Below are 18,761 nucleotides of genomic sequence, written 5' to 3' on the forward strand. Positions count from 1 at the left end.
ATGTATTGAGGTTATGCAGCCGTCCATACATTAAAATTATCCTTTAATCCGATTATGATTATGAAAAATTGTTTTAAAGTATTTCTGTTTATTATTTATCAAAATAATCTGATTTTATCTATCTAAGTATTAATCTATTAATAAACTAAACAGCTGCAACCCTAGGAAAAGAGCTGATCTAACAAAATCAACAATAACCAAAAATGATGAAACTGAATTTGGACCTTCGTACATTAGAATTCAATGTTTATCATCAATTTTTTATTTATTCATTAAACTATGGACAAAAAACTTAGCATCTTATACATGGTAAGTAAAATTGACTATTTTTTTTTTGGAAAGCGTTGGTTTGCAGATCACAATTGACCAATTTATCCAATTTAACTATTTTATATTTATTAGTTCACTTATATCCTGTACGGTTTTAAGTTTCAATGGTCAACAAATGAGGCATAGGGTGGAATATATATGAGCATTGCCTAAGGTAAATTCAACTACGAATAAAACAGGTTGACGAATACTAACTAATTGGATATATGACAATTCAATCAAAAAGGTACTCTGGATATGTCTTAGTTATAAACCATTCGTTATTATGATTTTGGAATAATTTTTAGTTACCTGAATAAGTGCCTCACGTTTTTTTATAGTATTTTGATATCTGTTATGGTTTTTCACTAGTGATTCATAATATATGTAAAACACCGGTTCTATAAGTGTTTTGTATAAACTGTAAAAACCTATTGTTCATCATAAAATTTCAAGTAGGCTGTATGTAACAATATTATTCTATCTAGAGTCGATTTTGACAAAATTCAGTTTTTATAAATTAGTTCTAGAACTACATATTAATATCAGATTTTAGATTTAGATTTATTATATGATTTGTGGAATTATATCAAATAACCCAATATAAATAATATCCTTACTTTTTAAAACTTTTTTGGTAGTACAGACAACTAAATATACAATGCAATACGCAATGCCATAGCAGCAATTATCGGAGCCAAGCACCCTCTCCGCTTTATACTCCCCTGGTAGGAAAATTAATTTGGTGCTTTATAATTTTGTTTGTGAACTACATTATAAATTAGGATAACATAAACGCCTAGAAACTTATCTAAATAAAAATAATTACTGACATCTGAAGGAATTATGTAATTAAAATTAGGGTTTAATATAAAGGCATCAATAGTAATGGCCTTTAGATGATTATGTGATCCTGTTAGGTGTATTAAGTCAGGTAGACCTTGTCTAGACAAGAACTGAAAAAGAGTTTTATTTTTGCAATAGTGAAATTTAATTTTAAGAATTTTTTTTGCTATGTATATATATATATATATATATATATATATATATATATATATATATATATATATATATATATATGTATATATATATATTTTAATTTTAATTAGCAATTTAAGAAATCAATTTTAAGAAAATCTTTGGGATACAGTTTGATACCCATATATAGCATAAAAAGCATAGAAGCACAGCTAAGCATATTTTACTGAACTAAATAAAAACATCTACACATCGTATATTGGCTCAGAAGAAAGTTAGGATCTAGTAAAAAGCTTTCAGGTTATTATACCAACAGATTCATATAATAGGTAAAACGAGCTGTATTGTGAATTTTCTATATTCACATTTCAGTATCTATTGTTGGATATATAAATAATTCGGTGGATGCGCCTACATCTGACGATGTATATATGGTAAAACACCTTCACCAAATCGGTTTTAACACTATACATTCAGAGATCACCGACCAAAGTTTACCAAAGGTCAGGACAATTATAGAAATAAAACAACCTAGTCTAGTGCTTGCACATTTAACTTAGTTTCAATAAAACGCTCATAAATAAAACAACTATTCTATATTTACGTTTGTTGTTATCCGCTATTCAACAAAATTATAAATACATTATTGTAAATACTAACATTTTTAATATAATTTAGATTTCTTATCGTATATGCCTCGATAAAACAAATGAAACTAAAGGATTAGAAATTCAAATATATCATGAATATATGGAATATGTTTTTCGCAAAAAAGTACAGTGAATCACATACAAGACTAGAATAAACAGTCCCTTTTTAAAACAGTTTCATTTTCAACAATTAATATTTTCTCTCAAGTAAATTATTTTTATTTACTCAAATATATGTGGGGGAATCCTTTAGGCTTTTTCCACAAGCCTGACACACTTTACGAGTTTTCGGATTGACCAAGGTGCAATTGGAACATTCCGCTCCTCCTACTTCGATGGGTGTTTCTTGAGGACAGTTTCTGCTTTTGCTGCATATCTCACAAATGTCTTTATTCATATCGTTTAAATAAGTACAACTTTTGCATTGCCATTTCGGGGGTGGTGGTGGTGTGTTTGGTACCGATATATTGTTTACTGAAGAAGGTGCTAAAAATATTGAACGTTATAATAAACAAAAATAGATATTGAGACTAGAGAAGTCTTTCCACTTACTACGGTTGATAACTAACTAAAAGAAGGCATACCTTTAACATACCTAGTAACATACCTTTTTCTTTTGTTGAATGACTTGGAACTACTGCTGGAATCACATTATTGGGTTTCTCCAACTTTTCTTTGGGTAATGTTTTCGTATAAATGTTCTTAGAAGACTTTGGTCCATCATTTGATGAGACATTTTCATAGAAACTTCCTTGTGAATGTCTCCTTTCTCTATGTTGAGTATTTCCTGTTAAACAATAAATAATATATAAAATACATACAACTAATCACATATATGTACTTTCAAAGCTCTTCTGTTCAAACTTTTCCAAGGCTTCTGTTATTTTCAATGGTCTATCAGCGACTTGCAAATTGTTCATAGCCTCGTCTAAATTAGTCATTTTGATCCTCTTGGTTTCTTTGGAGAATTTTCGCTGTTTCTCATTTGCGTTTAATCCCAGAACATCTCCTCGCTCTCCCAAATCCTTACTGTAACTATTAAAATTAGCTATTATTTAAAAGTTTCACTAAATAAAAAAAAGCAGGTATACACACCCTTGCTTTTCTAAATTTCGGTACACATAATCCCAATCACCTTCAGAATTCTGGGTTTCACTTGAGTTTATATCAAATCCATTTTTTAATGAATCCCCATTTTTTAGAATTTCTGGCTCCAAAGCAGCAGCAGAATTTATTCTTGGTCTTCTTATTCTATCATTTACTGATCCATCTAATTCATAATCATTTCTTGGCTCCAGTTCAATTAATTGGCCAGTGGGGACTGTACCATACATGGGAGGCATAAGTGGCATTGTGTTTCCATAATAATAACCAGTAGCAGCTACAGGTTGTTTGACAATTGGCATATGGGCTGAACAAGGCACCATGTTGTAAGGAACAAAAGATGGTGGGCAACAGATTGGGACTGAAAAAGTTAACATTGTGTTGATTCGGCAAAAAATTCATTTATTAAAATTAATACCTTGCTGAATCCCAGAAGTATGTCGAGTATGAATTGTTGGAGTACCAACAAAATTGATACCACTACCAACTGAAACCTGCCCATTGGGAGATGTCGGGTGAAATAATTGTGATTCATGAACCGGTTCAGGTTTGTTAAATCCATACTTAATATTTTTGATGCAATACTCTGGACTACCTGGGTACATGCTACGAAGCCTCAATATATCAAACCAACTTATATTTCTTACTGATAGTTCTTCCCAAATGTGTTTCAATATCTAAAATTTAACCAAAAAGCCTTGCCATATATGCATAAATGAATAACTATACCTGACATTCAACATATGCAACAAGACAATCTCTAGAAACATTCGCAACTTGATCAGGGCATATTGGTCCTTCTAACACTAAAACACCATTTCCTATATACCTATAGCCCATTGCCTCAAATATTTTTTCTGCTCCCATAAGATTGGCTTCAATTTGATGTTTATAAAAACCACAGTACGTCTAAAGGAAGTCTTTTTTAATTAATACATTCAATTATGTAAAAAGAATGTTACCTTAATTTGGCGATATTCTCTTCTCCATGGTTGTGCTAATAAATTACCTGCATATAATTGTAAAGCATTCCAACCAGTTGCAGCTTTATATCCACTAAAACCCTTTTTTTGAGCTGCTGATCTATTTAAAACCTCCTTTGTTTGAATTAGTCTAAATTTCTGAGAGTCTTCAGCTTCACTTAAAAAATCTGCTATAGCATCTAAAAGTATCAATTATATCATATTGTAAATTTATAATTGTTCTAAAAATTTACTTTCTAGTTTAACCCGATGCTCAAATTTTTCTGAACTTTCATCCATTTCCAAATAGCTTAAGTGAAGATGATCTATCTTTTTCGATAGCTCTCCAATTAAATCTGGGAAATAACTATCCATAATCACCATTCTCTTATTATTCCTGCTGTTGATAAATTTAGAACAAATTATTTTTGACCTCGAATATTTCTATGGAATATATAACTACCTTTGCTTTCTTCAGGGACTATACTTATTTAACTTTATTTGGCTTTAACTTAATGTATATTATAATTTTTTGCATTAATCAACTTCTTTTGTAGAGCAGAAACTAGATATCTATAAAAATCACTAATAAATATTGACAAAATTTTTGACAGATTTAACGTAATAATTTTAGGGTAGTTCACCATATAAACAATTTTAGCAAATTAGATATTAATGTTTTTATAATATTTAATGCCAATATAATATTATATGATAATTATTAATAACTAAATAGTATTAAACTGAATTATTATTTTATATATTCTTACATAAAAAGTGTGGAATTGTCTTAATTACGTCTCTAAGTTTAAGGTTATCTTTATCTGTTAACATAAATAATAAACGTTATTATGTCGAAAAATAGGGGTAAATAAGAAAAAAAAAACTAGTATATTATTATATAATAAACGTATTTTATATATTTTTCTTTAGTCTTTGTATATGATCTCATTTCTCTATTTTAAAATGTTTCAAACATATATACATACATTTTTTAGGCAGGAGCAAGATAAAGAAAAACAGATGTTTTGTTGGTAAGCAAGCAAAAGAGGCTATTACGGATTTAGATGAAAATAATCCGGTAATTCAAGCCTTTAGAGCATTCTCTTGCGAACTAGATGAAAAACATGACCGTCATGAAAATATTGTGAAACTAAGCAGAGATATAACAATTGAATCAAAAAGAATAATTTTTTTATTGCATAGTATAAACACTGATATGTAAGAGTCTTTGTTTTTTTAAAAAAAGAAAAATTAATTTTAGTATTGTAGTGATTCCAAAAAATTATCGGTCTTAGAAGAGGCAGGCAAACGTTTGCAAACTTTATGCGATAATAATTTTAAAACAATTGCAAAGGAGCTAATAGGTCATGATCCCTATTTATATCATAGAGCTTTTACTAGTGGAATGCAAGAGTTCATTGAGGCTCTTTGTTTTTTTCAGTATATTAAAAATAATCATTTAGAAAGCTGGAATGCAGTAAATATAAATTTTCAGTATAATGATGAAGAAGCTACACAGTTTCAACTACTTTTCAGTCAGTATGATTTTATTATGGGTATAGCTGATTTCACAGGGGAATTAATGCGTAAATGTATTAATAGCCTAGGTGGCGGTAATATAAATGATTGCTTTCAATTGTGTAATTTTGTCAGAGCTATTAATACTGGTTTTTTGGGTATGTATTGGGCTTTATGAGGTCTTGTTATCTATTAAACTAAATGTTTTAGGTTTGATTTATTCTGGTAATCGAGAATTATCTCGTAAAGCTTATGTTTTGCGACAGAGCTTGAATAAGATGGAGTTAGTTTGCTACAACATTCAAATTAGAGGCAGTGAAATACCTAAAGATATGTTGCTTAATGTGATTGAGTCGCAAGATATAGATAGCGATGCGGATGAAGGCTTTTCAATGTAATCTTTTTCTATTGACGCAAACATTATATTTATAGTTTCTTGTGCTTTCACGTTTATTTTTATTTTCCCTATTAATAACTGATAAATGAGAATTACATTGTTAACAAAAACCCGATGTTCAAAATTTCTACGACTCCGATAGCTATTGGAGTGGATTCATAAGTGTCAATCCCAGTAAAAGCATTTGTAATTTATGCAAATATGTATACTTTAAATTCTTAAGGCAATCTTTGTTATCTAGACGTCGATACAGAGTCAGTAAAAAGATGCACCTATCCAATAAACATAGTAGTATTAGTATTTAATATGTCTATTTATAAAGATGGATATTTCAAATTTTCCTAGATATTTTTCTCTTTTAGCAGCATTAATTATACTCTAGTTAGCTGAGAATTAGTTCTATGGACCGTAAGAATATTATTTCAGAATCATTAGATATTTTTTAAAGCTTTCGTTTTGATTTATGCATTGTTAGATATTTACATGTAATTAAAGAATTTTTAAAACGTTTTGCGCATAATTTCTGTATATATAGAAGAAATGAGTAGGTTTCTGTTTATTAAAGTATTTGGTACTTAAAACTGCATTTATCAAAAAAGCAACGCTTTTTGCACACCCACCTTCCCCGAAGTATTATTTTGTCGTGTCATTATGGCGCCGTAATAAGGTAATAATGCGCCAATCGAAACACGATTGATAAATCGATCAATCAATAGCAGCGTTGATAAAGCGAATATTTTAACGCATTGACGTACATGATTTGCGCCTGCTACATTAAAAAAGAATATTAATTGTTTTGATTAGTGTGGTTTATTTATTTATGATATAATCAATTAAAATGTATCATATTCAATATTTATGTTCGACATTACAAAATACTATAAATATTTATAGATGATTGACATGTCCTCAGTAGTCCTATGCCTTCTGATTAACTATTCAAGAAAAATGGGATCAAACTTCTTAAAACGTATTGTCATCGTTGTTAAAACTGGTGATTAATTTTTTTATTGTATTTCATTAATATTGTGTCTAATATTGATGAGGATTAATTTACAACCTTAACATTTATAGGCTGGCTTATTTTAATTACTTTGCTGATCAGACCTATCGTTAGCATTTTTACTATTTTTGACTAGACTTATTGCTGAATCTATGATACCTATGCGAATGACGATTTAGAAGCTATTACCTCTGTGTCAATAAAGGCTTGTCAGGACTATTTTCATATTTTTACCAGTTCCATAGTTACCGACGACATATTTATAGTTGTTTTAGTCTTGTTGATTATCGAAATTTCAAATTGTTATCTATGATGCCTGTATATGGCTGTGAAGGTGTATGGGATGTAAGATGTAAGTTTTTTGTTGGGTCATACACCTTTTGTTAAAAATGTTTTCGTCGTTAACATTTCATGATGTGATTTTAAATATGTTTTTTTCGTCAGCTATAGTATTTTCAAAGAATAATAAGGCTTATAATATAATGTCGCAAATTAACAATTTAAATAATACACAATTTTTCTGTTAGTTTCTACGTAGTCGGTTATAATTTGATTTTCAATAACACATAGTGTCAAATAAATCACTAGATGGTCCATCTTATACTTGCTAGACATACTCAACTTGATAATTAAGTTGAAAACAATCAAATCGATAGTGGATAACATAGTATTGTATAAAGTTTATTCAATAGATTACAGATATCATTATAATGAAGGATATTGTTAGAGTTACTTCTATTTTGTTGCATCAGTTGTAGTTTCCTCGTTTTTCACGAATGTTGTGCGAGATAATTTATTATTATTATTATTGTTATTAATTTTTTGTAAGTGGCTACCAGTAAGACCCTAGTAAAAACAAATTATGTTTTTGTAATCGTTGTAGTATTATTTTTTTGGTTTATCTCGTACTAGACGTTAATCACACAGTACTAAATACAGCTACACTGCTTTAAGTACCGCCAAGATATGAAAAATCAAACCACTTGTACTATTGTCTCACGCTTAAATGTTGCGAATTAGTTATTCAGTTTACACGATGCAAGCAGGCGTCATACTCTTGTTCCTGGGACTTTTGTCCTGTGGAATCTGTGATATGGATTTTGTGGACTGTGGTAAGTAAAATATTGTCAAGTATTATGGTAGTAATTTTTTTTGTAAGTGTAAACTGTTAGATTAGCGATCAATATAAGGAATACAAACAAAGTTGTGGGAGACGAATCGTAATTTCTACAAATAATATTCGGCAGGAATGCAATTTGATGTGACCCACCAGTTATAGTCCATATTTGTTTTTAGACGACAAATGTTTTATTTTGTTTTAGATGGTCGGCGCTTTAATATTTTCCACATTGGATTGCGAGATCCGAGGATATCAGTCAGGTAGCTATTTCTCTATATTGAAATAATATTTCTTGATGGTTACCGCATCTTCGTCCATGGATAAATGTTTGGATGTCAAAATTGGTTGATTTTATTCTTATAGTCACTGTTACTGTTGTTAAATCACCTTCAGGTTTCGCTTTATGACGAGGTATATACATATTTTCTTCAGACTTAATGAATCTTATATGTGGACGTATTAAATATATCTTCTGTTTCTTTAATTTTTTACTATAATTTCTTGAATTAATTTAGAAATATCTCCACTGTATTGTAAACAATATAAATAGTCAAAATGAAATTCCAAATATTTTAACTTTTTAGTTGAGAGTTACTTGAGCTTGGTCATATGCTAAGCATTTAAATAGAATACAGATTGAAATATTTGAAATATTTTAGATGTGAGATTACAGATTGGGACGCGTTTATGAGTGTTACTGCAAGTAAAAGTGGACGAACATTCTTTGATATTAATCATGCTGTATTTATAGGGATGCTTGTTATTGTTGAATTATTAAAGAAATCATGGTTTATCTCTCTTTGAGAGATTTTAATTCGAACTATTGTTTGATTTTTGTTTTATAAGAAATTGTGTTCCTTGTTATTCCTCAAGATTTTAGTCAGGAACAGCTCAGTCATTTCAGGAACCATTTGAGTCTTTTGGGGTTATTTAAACGTTTCCATAAAAATAAAAAATGCTCGTTGAGAGTGAAAGTTTTTTTTATTTTTATTTTTTTATTATTTAATTATTACATTGTTACTAGTCGTTTCCGACTAATCTATAATTTGTCTTTATGATAACTTAAATCTAGGTATATAACTAGGAGGACCCATCTGCCCTATCTCAGTCTTTGGTGTATTAATGTTTATACATGTCACTGCTGTATTTTTATTGTATGCACCTCACTACACAAGACCAGATGGTTTGATTCTTTTGAGTTTGTGTCCTGTTCTGGTGTTATCCCAAGAGTTATATTACTTCGATATTCTTATGAGAATGGAGTCTTTCCTCATGCCCCCTTGCAATTCTCCTTGATTTCTTGACTGACTGTGGGTATCTGAAGGCCCGAAAAATTTGTATTTTATTTATGTTACTCTTTGCAGAACATCTCTATAATTGAACTCTGTACATTCATATAGGGTTCATATATTTTCTTCCAATTAGCCAGTACATTTTTTTATATTTCAATTCCAGTTCTTTTCTTTTCTTCTTTATATTATCCTTCCAGCGAAGTTTTGCATCAAAATTCATTCCGAGATATTTAGCGTTGTTGCTATATGGAATAATATTATTATTTAATGTTATTGGTGTTTGTACGGTCTATTTATAGGTGAACTGCACATGCACATATTTACTTTAATTAATTCTTATTTCCCAGGCTTGTGTCCAATTATTTATATTGTCAATTAGCAAATGTAGCCATCGTAATATTCTCCTTTTGTGGTATACCACAAGTGTAGAGTAGATAAAGCATTGGTTCCAGTACACTTCCTTGTGGTAAACCTACTTTAGCTTCTTTTAGTGTGAAGTAAGCTTCTTCTAGTTTGACTTTAAACATTCTGGTTGTAATGTACGATTTTAATAGTTCGGTGCGTTGTTTTGGTAACATTTTCTGTAGTTTATGAACAAGACCTTCATGCCAAACCTCATCGAAGGCTTATGCTACATCTAAGAATATAGCTGAGCATACTTTTTTACTTTTGTAGGCTTTTTCAATAACATCTGTTATTCTGCGGACATGGTCAGTTATTGAATGCTTGTTAATAAATCCAAACTGGTGTGTTGGTATTAGGTTTTTTCTCTCTATGATGAGAGTGAAACTAAGGTGATAATAATGATGAACAATGACGAATGTCATGATGATATCATTCTTGTAATTCTGTTTCTATTTTTGTTTGATGAGGTCAACTTTGTCTAAGTTATCATGTCTAAAACGTTTGATACAACATTTGATAGATTAACTGTAGTTAATTAGAAAAAATCTATTTAATGTTTCTTTCCCGGCTTTTCTGATCATATTAAATTTAAGTCGTTTTGAATCGCAAGAAAGTTCATAATTAAAATATTAATTTTATTATTCTTTCATTGAATTGATGATGTACCTTCTTATATGCGATTTTCTTAGAGACATTGAACAAGGATTGTATATGTGGTTACACTAGAATGCTCTTTTTACTGTTCGATGTTTTTTTGTAGAACATTTTGTTTTTGGTGAGCTGTTGTCCACTTAGTTGGCGATCATTTTGATTCAATCCTGAACTAGTGTTATTGCTTCTGATTTAATGTGAGATGATGCAACATTAGGTTCGATAATAAGTTCGCCTACTGTAAATGCCTTGGACATTTATAAACAGACTATATTATAACATATTTTAAAGTGACCGGTATCTCACACAGATAGACCTAATATCATCAGTGTTTAGTTTACCATACAAGTCATGTTAACCATAATATTATATTTATACGTATTGTTTGAAGCTTAGTACTATCGTGTGTTAGTACTGTGTGATTTCAGCAACGGATCAGAGATAATGTGTTAGGCAAAAAGTAATTTAGTTTTACAAAGCGAATTTATTCATATAACTAATCAATGATACATGTGTCGTTTTGATCGATGATAGTTTGATACTTATTTGGTAAACCATAACCATAAGATTTTTGATCGAGAATCTGAACCAAGTGATTTTCTTAGTGAAGCTTCTTTTGAAGTCAGCTTTGCACCATTTAAGACAGTATTTCAGAGATCGGGACATTCGAACGGGACAAGCTCTGTACAATATGATAGATGTTTAAATACTTGTTAGCCAATTTCTGCCGAGCTACCAAAGAAGTGCGTGATCTAATGCTATCGAGGTTCTAATGATATGTCGAAATCCTTCCGTATTAATTAATGCTAACAGTATATTAATCAGCTCCATCAAGCGCATTTGTGGTTGATAGTAGAGAGATCAATTAATAATGATTTATCATCACCTTCCTTTTTGTCGTTGTGAGTTTAACAATAATTAATTAAGTTCCTTCGGATTTCGACCATGATCTTGTTCACATACTATTGTGACTTTTTGTTTGGTTTCTGTAGAGATTCAAAACTGGAAACTCATTTTATAAAGTATCGAGCTTCTTTTGTGATATATACTCTCATGCAAGCAGGAAAACTGTTTTATGGTCGATGCTTTGTATCCTTACTGATGTAAGAATATTAAATATATCGGTCTACCTCGATCTGTTTAAGAAGTTCAGCGACGTTTTCTACAATTGGCTGACTAGGACAAGGTTAATCTTTAACATCGAAATCTTTAGAACGAAAACAAGCAAACCAAAAAGACTAGTGTTCACTTAAGCATCCATCGAGCGAAACGTGATCATCCGGAATTTTCATTTTCAAAGCGCAATAACTTTGAACGGCGAAGTGGAGATATCTGATTTTCCCACAACTTTATCTTGTGATACTTGTTGAAAATTACGAAATACAAATAACAACAATATTTTTTTGCTTTTTTTAGGCACTGGCGACCTGTTCGTTGAAGAGGTACAAATAGAGGGTTGTTCCAAGGTACCATGCATCCTGTACCGCTCCAGCACGTATACCGTGAACATAAAAGCGGATCATCTTGGTCAGTATGATTTTAGCGAGTCGAAATACGAGATTGATAACCGTGTCGATTGTAGATCCAATGGTGACGTCTGTCGATCTAGAGGCCACGGCTAACGTCAGAGGTGCCTTGTTTTATATTGAAGCCACCTCCGATCATCCTTGCGTTGTGGACTGTCCGTTGCAGACGAGATTGACGGATCCGCAAATTCCCATCAATATATTTATGAATCGATATATGATGCCAGTAAGTATCATAACATAGTTAAAAAAGAGTAAGACCTAAAAATCGTGCTGCTGTTCGCTCTGAGCTCTTTCTGTCTGGTCAAACTGTTAATTACTTGAATGTTATGAGTCATTCGCGTGGCTTTTTGGTAATGATAATACAGTGGTTCACATAACATTCATTCTTTGCCAGTTTTTCGTCGTTGCGCTGCTTTCTTTGCCTGGTTTAGTTCCGTCAGACTTTCCTGTTCCTAAAATATCAAATACTTCTTCCAGGACATGTTTTCAATCGTCTCGCAGGTCTTACAAAAACGTTGACAAAGGGGACGAGATATATTTTTAGGACATTAGTGAATGTTTTACGTGTTATTCCAAAGGTCTTGCTATTTTTTTAATCGCAATCTGTTATCTTAAGCCCGTCCAATAAAATAGCCCACTCACCAAAATTTAAATCAAAAATAAATAGAAAGAAACAAGCGTCATTACAAGTCGGTTTATAACCTTTAATTATTATCAGTAATATTTTGACGTATCTAGCAGACATTTGGCAACATGGCCCACCAGTATTAACCCAAATCGAATTTCATAGGCTGATTCGGTTATATGTTCCGACGAATCACATAACATTCTATCTTTTTTTAACTGGCGTAAAACGAGTCGGACAAATTCACGCCGAGTTTAAACGAATTTTGCATTTTTACAAAGTGCAATTGACAATTCGAATCAATGTCATTTATGACGTGCGTCAGCTGTTTTATTGGAGGGGCTACATAAAATCTAACCAAGTCCTTCTTATTATTTCAGGGCTTAACTAACATTATGGTTAAAGCAACTTTCAAAAATAACAACCAAGTGGGAAGCAGTTTTTGCGTCAAGTTTGACGTCGACGTTTATTAAGACGAAGCCATTATTGTTAGTATTAATAACCTATATTATAATATTTAAACATATCAGAGTCATAATTGAAATTAACTTTTAATAAATAGCTGAAACTAGCTTTTATATGTGGTGTTTGTTATAACTAAGGGTTATCATCATATAATAAAGGATTATATGTTTATATCGATTTTTTAATTGTTACATTTTATTTGAAATAAATAGTGCTTTTACACGTTTTTTTATAATTGTTTCTATCATTTTATTCATTTAATTCTATATTACCCTTGTTGTATTGTAGAATTCTTTCGGTTGTATAATTAACGGGTCTAATTTATTAGACCTTTAACTGATGTTCCTAATATTTATGACATGGGAAAAGAATTATGGCTTGATACAAAATATAACATCGCATTGTATTCAATGTCTGGTGAAATTTGCCAACTAAGAAAGGTAGCGTGTTAAGAGAACATACGTGTTCAACAAAGAGGAATCCCCTCGGCTCGTTGTCGAGTGTTTCGGATAAGTTAGAACTGGTACAGGACTCCTTATGGCGCCTATAAACATAACTATTAAGAAGATCCGAAATCGTGGAATTTTCGGGAATTCCTTGAGAGTCCGAAACGCACATGTTTTATCAGCGTGAGAAGTAGCTGGAACAGTGTTTCACACCCTGATATTCTCAGTGAATCGTGGTACAGGAAGGGGTTTCTTGATCCAGCCACCTCTAAGAACCCGAGGGAGGAGCTTTAGCGATAAGACACTGTGCATTGACAATGAGAGGACTTTGCCTTCAGACTACAGGCCCCTTAGCCTGCTTGCTGGACGTTGAGCTGTCCAAGATTGCTGAAAGAGCGATCCTGTTTGCACTCAACCCATTCACTGAGTGGAACCATATCAGATGAACAACATGGGTTCAGAGCCAAACATTCATGTGCACTCGACCACTAGATTGGCCGCAGAAATTCAAAAAGCACAAGCTCTGCGCGGTTCGTTTTAGACCTAACAAAAGCGTTTGACAAAGTCTGGCACGACGGCTTAATACACAAAGTCGATGGCTTCGAAGCAGGTTTACCCGAAGACCTGATAATTTTACTGCGTTCGTTCTTGTCGGATAGGTTCTTTCAAGTAAATATCGATAATACACTCTCCAGTCCTAAATCAGTCAATGCAGGAGTCCCCCACGGTTTCTCATTAGCCCCAGCATTATTCAACCTCTTCATGTCATACATCCCAATGAAGAATAATGTTGAAACCGCCCAATACGCGGATGACACAGCTTTCTTCTTCAGTTCTAGTTCTGTAGATGCCGCTGAGAGAAAACTTTAAATTCAATTAAATGCCACAGTCCAATGGTTAAATTTATGAAGGTTGCAAATCAACCCCCAAAAAACTCAGGCGATATTCTTTCACAATCAGAGAGACATCCGCGCCATCAGCTGATGAAAAAGTCTCAATCCCGTGGCGACAAAAAGCCACATATCTCGGCCTCATCTTTGACCGTTTTGACTCCGATGGTCAACATAGATAAATAAAGCAATCTCCAAAGGCTACGGTGTCGCCTCAGCGCTTAACCCTCTCATCTGCAGAAAAACTAAATTGTATCCGATGATTAAAGTTTTGATTTACAAGCTGCTTATCAGACACGTCTTGTTATATGGATCTAACACTTGGAATGTGCAAAGAGAGAAAATAATTTATATTTAATTTACAACCTTGTTTTCTCTCAACAACTTTATTTTAGAGTTACCTATTTTTCGCTATTTTAAATGATAATGCAATTATTTAAAAGTCTTTTTAAAAGTCTACTCTTTTAATAACAATTCTAACTTTTTCCAATACATCTTTGAATGCTGATATTTTGTTTTCTTCTCAAGAACGGTTTTGATTTGGCAGTTTTGATTCCTTTTCGTATTTCTTTAGTATTTTGTAATACTATGTGAATTGTGAATACGTTGGGTACCGCAAAAATTCCCACTCTACTAATGTATTCCCTAAAACTATTGAAGCGTATACTTGAGCGTTTTCAAACAAGATAACTTGTGATACTAGCTATTGCTCTTCTTTTCTACAACAATACGTCGTTCACTTTATTCACAGTCAGTCAGTCTCATTCGGTTTTACAAGACCTTAATAAAGTTATTAAAATACACCTTACTTGCTGTTCCTAATTGTACCACTAAACCTTATTGATCCCATAATATTACCAACAAAACTTTATGCTCATGAGTGGTTTGCTTCGATGCCGATGTTAATGGCTTTCCTAGATTAAACCAAGACATTTTGCAATTTGGTTTTTCGTAGTTTATCCACTTTTTATCGCCATTTAAAATAGGTTAGAGCATTCAATAAAAAGGCAAATTTTCTCTACTTTTGGCGCATCAATGCTAAGGTATCTGAAAGTCGTACTTTCTTGCTATTCTCGGTTGTTCTTTTGACATCAAAATCATCATCTTTTAAGTTATTGAAACCAAACCGACCCTTGGGATATGACAGAGTATCATCACCGTAAGTTTTTAATAGTGTTTGATGGACTCCTGGGGCAGATTATTTATATCAAACAACAAAACTAGTGAATATCGAAAATGCAATTTTGTTTATACTGAATAACTCAATAATACTAAATCAAAACTTATATTTTATATAGAGAAATGTCGAAACTATCACATTAACAGTTAGGTTAGGTTGTTTAATAGTTTTCTATGTTGATATTCACCACTTGATATCAATAATCATAATACATAATATATGAGGATTTGACAAACGTCGTAACATTGTTCTTTTTAGATTTATTACCATTTCAGCTATATGTACCATTTTCTCCTTTGGTCTTGTTATTTTATCAACTTATACTTAAGTTATATATAGAATTTTACTACTAGTTTTATTACTATTTAGCACGCGAAATATATTCGTTAGGAATGCTTGAAGTATCATATATTATTATCGGTGAACATCACATAATTTAAATTTATATCCTCATACCAAACAACATGAAGCGTATTCTACAACTGAAAATGCTATATCAGGTGTACAAGGAAGTATGTTGGGGCCATTTCTTTACCCACTTTACACGTGTGATATATCCATAAATGAAAAATGGAAAATATTATGATGGGTATATTTCTTGATGATACTGCTGACTTGTTGTCTGTGTTTGCTGGAAATTAAAAATGAACGAAAGTAAATATCTACATGTCCAGTTCACTTATAATGAAACCACACAAACATCAATAACAATAAATAATGCTATCATTCTATATGGCAACAACGCTAAGTATCTTGGGACCCTACATCAAGAGAAAAATATTAAAAAAACTCGAGAATTCTAAAATTAAGTACCAAAATAACTAAACCTTTAAAAGTAACTACCGAATTTACAATATATTTACAATGTTTAAGAAATATCTTTAATTTTTTTAAATATTTAAAAATATCGGCTTTTTTTAAGTAAAGTCTTAAGAAACATAATAAAAGCATCAATATACTATAAAACTTATTCGAGACTTCGAATTTTAAGACGAGATTTCTCGCTCGATATTTTAAGAGCGTCACTCACGAAACCTAAAGAATTGCAAGGATACAGGGAAAATATTTGTTATGCTAATATTGAAGTATTGCAACTTTTGGATAACAGCAGAACAGGACACCGACTCAAAAGATCCAAATCGTTTGGATTTGTAGCATAGTGAGGTGCATTTAGTAGAAAAAACAGTGTTAATACATAAACATTATCACTACATAGTATAAAACAAAGTCGCCTTTTCTGTCCCTATATCCCTATGTGCGCTTAAATCTTTAAAACTACGCAACGGATTTTGATGCGGTTTTTTTCAATAGATAGAGTGATTCAAGAGGAAGGTTTATATGTATAATACATGCATAATATACTAAGGCAACATTGCTAATTTTAGAGGTTTCTAACGTGATGTCGTAAATTAACCTATTTTTTTAGGCTTATTTAGCAATTAGCAAAAACGCTGCCTAACCCTACGAGTTAGATCAAATTAATGTACTACAGTATTGTACACCATAAAAAGGTCTACAAAAAAGTCCGCGATGGTATATGTTTATCTTTTAGGGATAACCCACATTAACCATTTTTATTGTTTACTTTTTACGTGAGAAAATGGCTTATTTACGAAGCTATTTTAAGCAATACGGCATTAATCCTTATCGAATTAAGTACCTTAAATACAGTGTGCAATTAATATAGATCAATATGGTTCCTTACAGCATGTAAATTAAACAAATATTTTCGGAGATATTACAAATTTAAAATTTGCGTTTAAAAATGTGTAATATAATAAAAATTGTGTGAATTTAGATATTCCAAAGATAGCAGGAAATCTTCATAGTAAGTATAGGGGAAGAGGAATTGTTTTACTCCAAATTTAATGCGTGCAGGCCAAGGGCAGTAATGAATGAACCAAAAATACTGGATCGATTTTAATCATGTTTTCATTGAGTGACATAGGCATATATATTTTATGCCCGTGCAAAGTCGGAGCGGGCCGCTATGTTTTTATATACAACGTTCATATTTTTTCTGTAGTGTATTTAATTTAGTATCAGCATTGCACCCGTGCGAAGCCGGGGCGGGTCGCTAGTTAAACTATATACTAAGTTAGGAGAGAAAAGTCCTCCTTGAATTATATTTGGATTTACGCTATTGTAACGACACATTGTAGTAGCCAACGACTAGCATTAATGTAATAAATAATTTAAAAAAGTATCACTATTATGTTCAAAAACAACTTCAAAAGCAGCGGAAATTTTTTTAACACTGACACTGACAGTTTCTAAACTTCACCATAAATAAACAATACCTTTACACGTTGTATACATTTATTTCTATAATTTTATTAACATCATATTTGATTACAGATATCTGTCTACTGAAAATATCACAATTTTTTTTTATAAATTCAACTATGTTTAGGGTGGATGTTTCATAATTTAAAACAGGACAAAACGATATCGGCCTTATACAATTATTATTAAACTAGCATGGATGATACATATATATTTTAATAGGGTAGATATGAACAGTATTATTGTTAATAACAGGAAATTTTCAAAATTAAATTGATTTGGCTGACGTATATATTACATATATAACAGATATTTAACAATGACGTCTTCTTATTGACAATATGGTTATATAAATTTACAAATATACAAGAAGCTTCCATAACGAGACCAGTGATGGATAACAGTGATCATTTTTTTAGAGACTAGATACTATTAGGAATGAATTCATGATATTGATGTTTTTTTTTCTGCTATAATACTGTTTCTATTAGAACTTTACCAAAGGTAATAATATAGTGTTTTGTTTTCATATTGAATTGTATGGGTGTTCTATGTACGAAACAGTACTATATTTTGAAATAAACCACAACTACACAACTATTTTAAAAGCACATTTTATGGTACGAAATAAATAATTAGTGACAACACGGGTTATATGGGTTTGAACATTTCGCTTTTGGTCCAATCACAATAAAAGATGAGAGAAAGCTAGAAAATTAGGTTATTTAGGAATCATTTTTTTTGTAAACCTCATGGACACCATATCTCAAAAACTAATTTATCAACATTTGGTAAATCATCAATTGACTGAAGTATTTTACATGCACTACTGCTTTTGCTCTAAAATTTTAATTTTGTTTTTCTCACGTCTTTTCTCTTCCCAAATTATTGATTTTGATAATTTAAAGTAATGTCTTGATACCAGATATGTCAATCTTTTTCTTGACG

The 18,761-nt window shown here is 31.4% G+C and overlaps 3 protein-coding genes across 10 annotated transcripts; 2 read left to right on the forward strand and 1 right to left on the reverse strand.

Moving 5' to 3' along the window:
* Positions 1 to 1,866: 1,866 nt before the first annotated feature.
* Positions 1,867 to 5,056, reverse strand: tamo (PUB and ZnF_RBZ domain-containing protein tamozhennic). 7 transcript variants are annotated; one of them, XM_076401806.1, is made up of 10 exons: positions 4,993 to 5,056; positions 4,467 to 4,576; positions 4,258 to 4,403; positions 4,004 to 4,203; positions 3,771 to 3,950; positions 3,460 to 3,718; positions 3,033 to 3,402; positions 2,779 to 2,972; positions 2,545 to 2,724; positions 1,867 to 2,423 (listed from the first exon to the last, which is right to left on the reverse strand). In XM_076401806.1, the coding sequence occupies exons 3-10, from the start codon at positions 4,385 to 4,387 to the stop codon at positions 2,164 to 2,166; spliced, it is 1,773 nt and encodes a 590-aa protein (XP_076257921.1). In that variant the 5' UTR covers positions 4,388 to 4,403; positions 4,467 to 4,576; positions 4,993 to 5,056; the 3' UTR covers positions 1,867 to 2,163. The 7 variants fall into 7 exon arrangements, with proteins under 7 accessions (XP_076257921.1, XP_076257918.1, XP_076257916.1 ...); XM_076401803.1 differs by lacking the exon at positions 4,993 to 5,056 and adding an exon at positions 4,774 to 4,808 and having other exon boundaries at positions 2,533 to 2,724; XM_076401801.1 differs by lacking the exon at positions 4,993 to 5,056 and adding an exon at positions 4,774 to 4,806 and having other exon boundaries at positions 2,533 to 2,724; positions 4,258 to 4,400.
* Trax (Translin associated factor X) lies at positions 4,726 to 5,965 on the forward strand. The gene is made up of 4 exons (XM_076401816.1): positions 4,726 to 4,870; positions 5,002 to 5,224; positions 5,276 to 5,682; positions 5,735 to 5,965. The coding sequence occupies exons 1-4, from the start codon at positions 4,855 to 4,857 to the stop codon at positions 5,920 to 5,922; spliced, it is 834 nt and encodes a 277-aa protein (XP_076257931.1). The 5' UTR covers positions 4,726 to 4,854; the 3' UTR covers positions 5,923 to 5,965.
* A 1,663-nt stretch (positions 5,966 to 7,628) lies between these two features.
* LOC143194988 (NPC intracellular cholesterol transporter 2) lies at positions 7,629 to 13,182 on the forward strand. Of its 2 annotated transcripts, XM_076401819.1 has the most exons (5): positions 7,629 to 7,748; positions 7,808 to 8,036; positions 11,809 to 11,919; positions 11,975 to 12,144; positions 12,927 to 13,182. In XM_076401819.1, exons 2-5 carry the CDS (start codon positions 7,931 to 7,933, stop codon positions 13,017 to 13,019), a joined length of 480 nt encoding a protein of 159 aa, XP_076257934.1. In that variant the 5' UTR covers positions 7,629 to 7,748; positions 7,808 to 7,930; the 3' UTR covers positions 13,020 to 13,182. The 2 variants fall into 2 exon arrangements, with proteins under 2 accessions (XP_076257934.1, XP_076257935.1); XM_076401820.1 differs by lacking the exons at positions 7,629 to 7,748; positions 7,808 to 8,036 and adding an exon at positions 8,232 to 8,304.
* Positions 13,183 to 18,761: the final 5,579 nt, after the last annotated feature.

This window comes from Rhynchophorus ferrugineus, unplaced genomic scaffold (genome assembly GCF_030347505.1).
Source record: "Rhynchophorus ferrugineus isolate W39M unplaced genomic scaffold, kcgeb_rfMv2 rfM4, whole genome shotgun sequence".
Lineage (NCBI taxonomy): Eukaryota > Metazoa > Arthropoda > Insecta > Coleoptera > Curculionidae > Rhynchophorus > Rhynchophorus ferrugineus.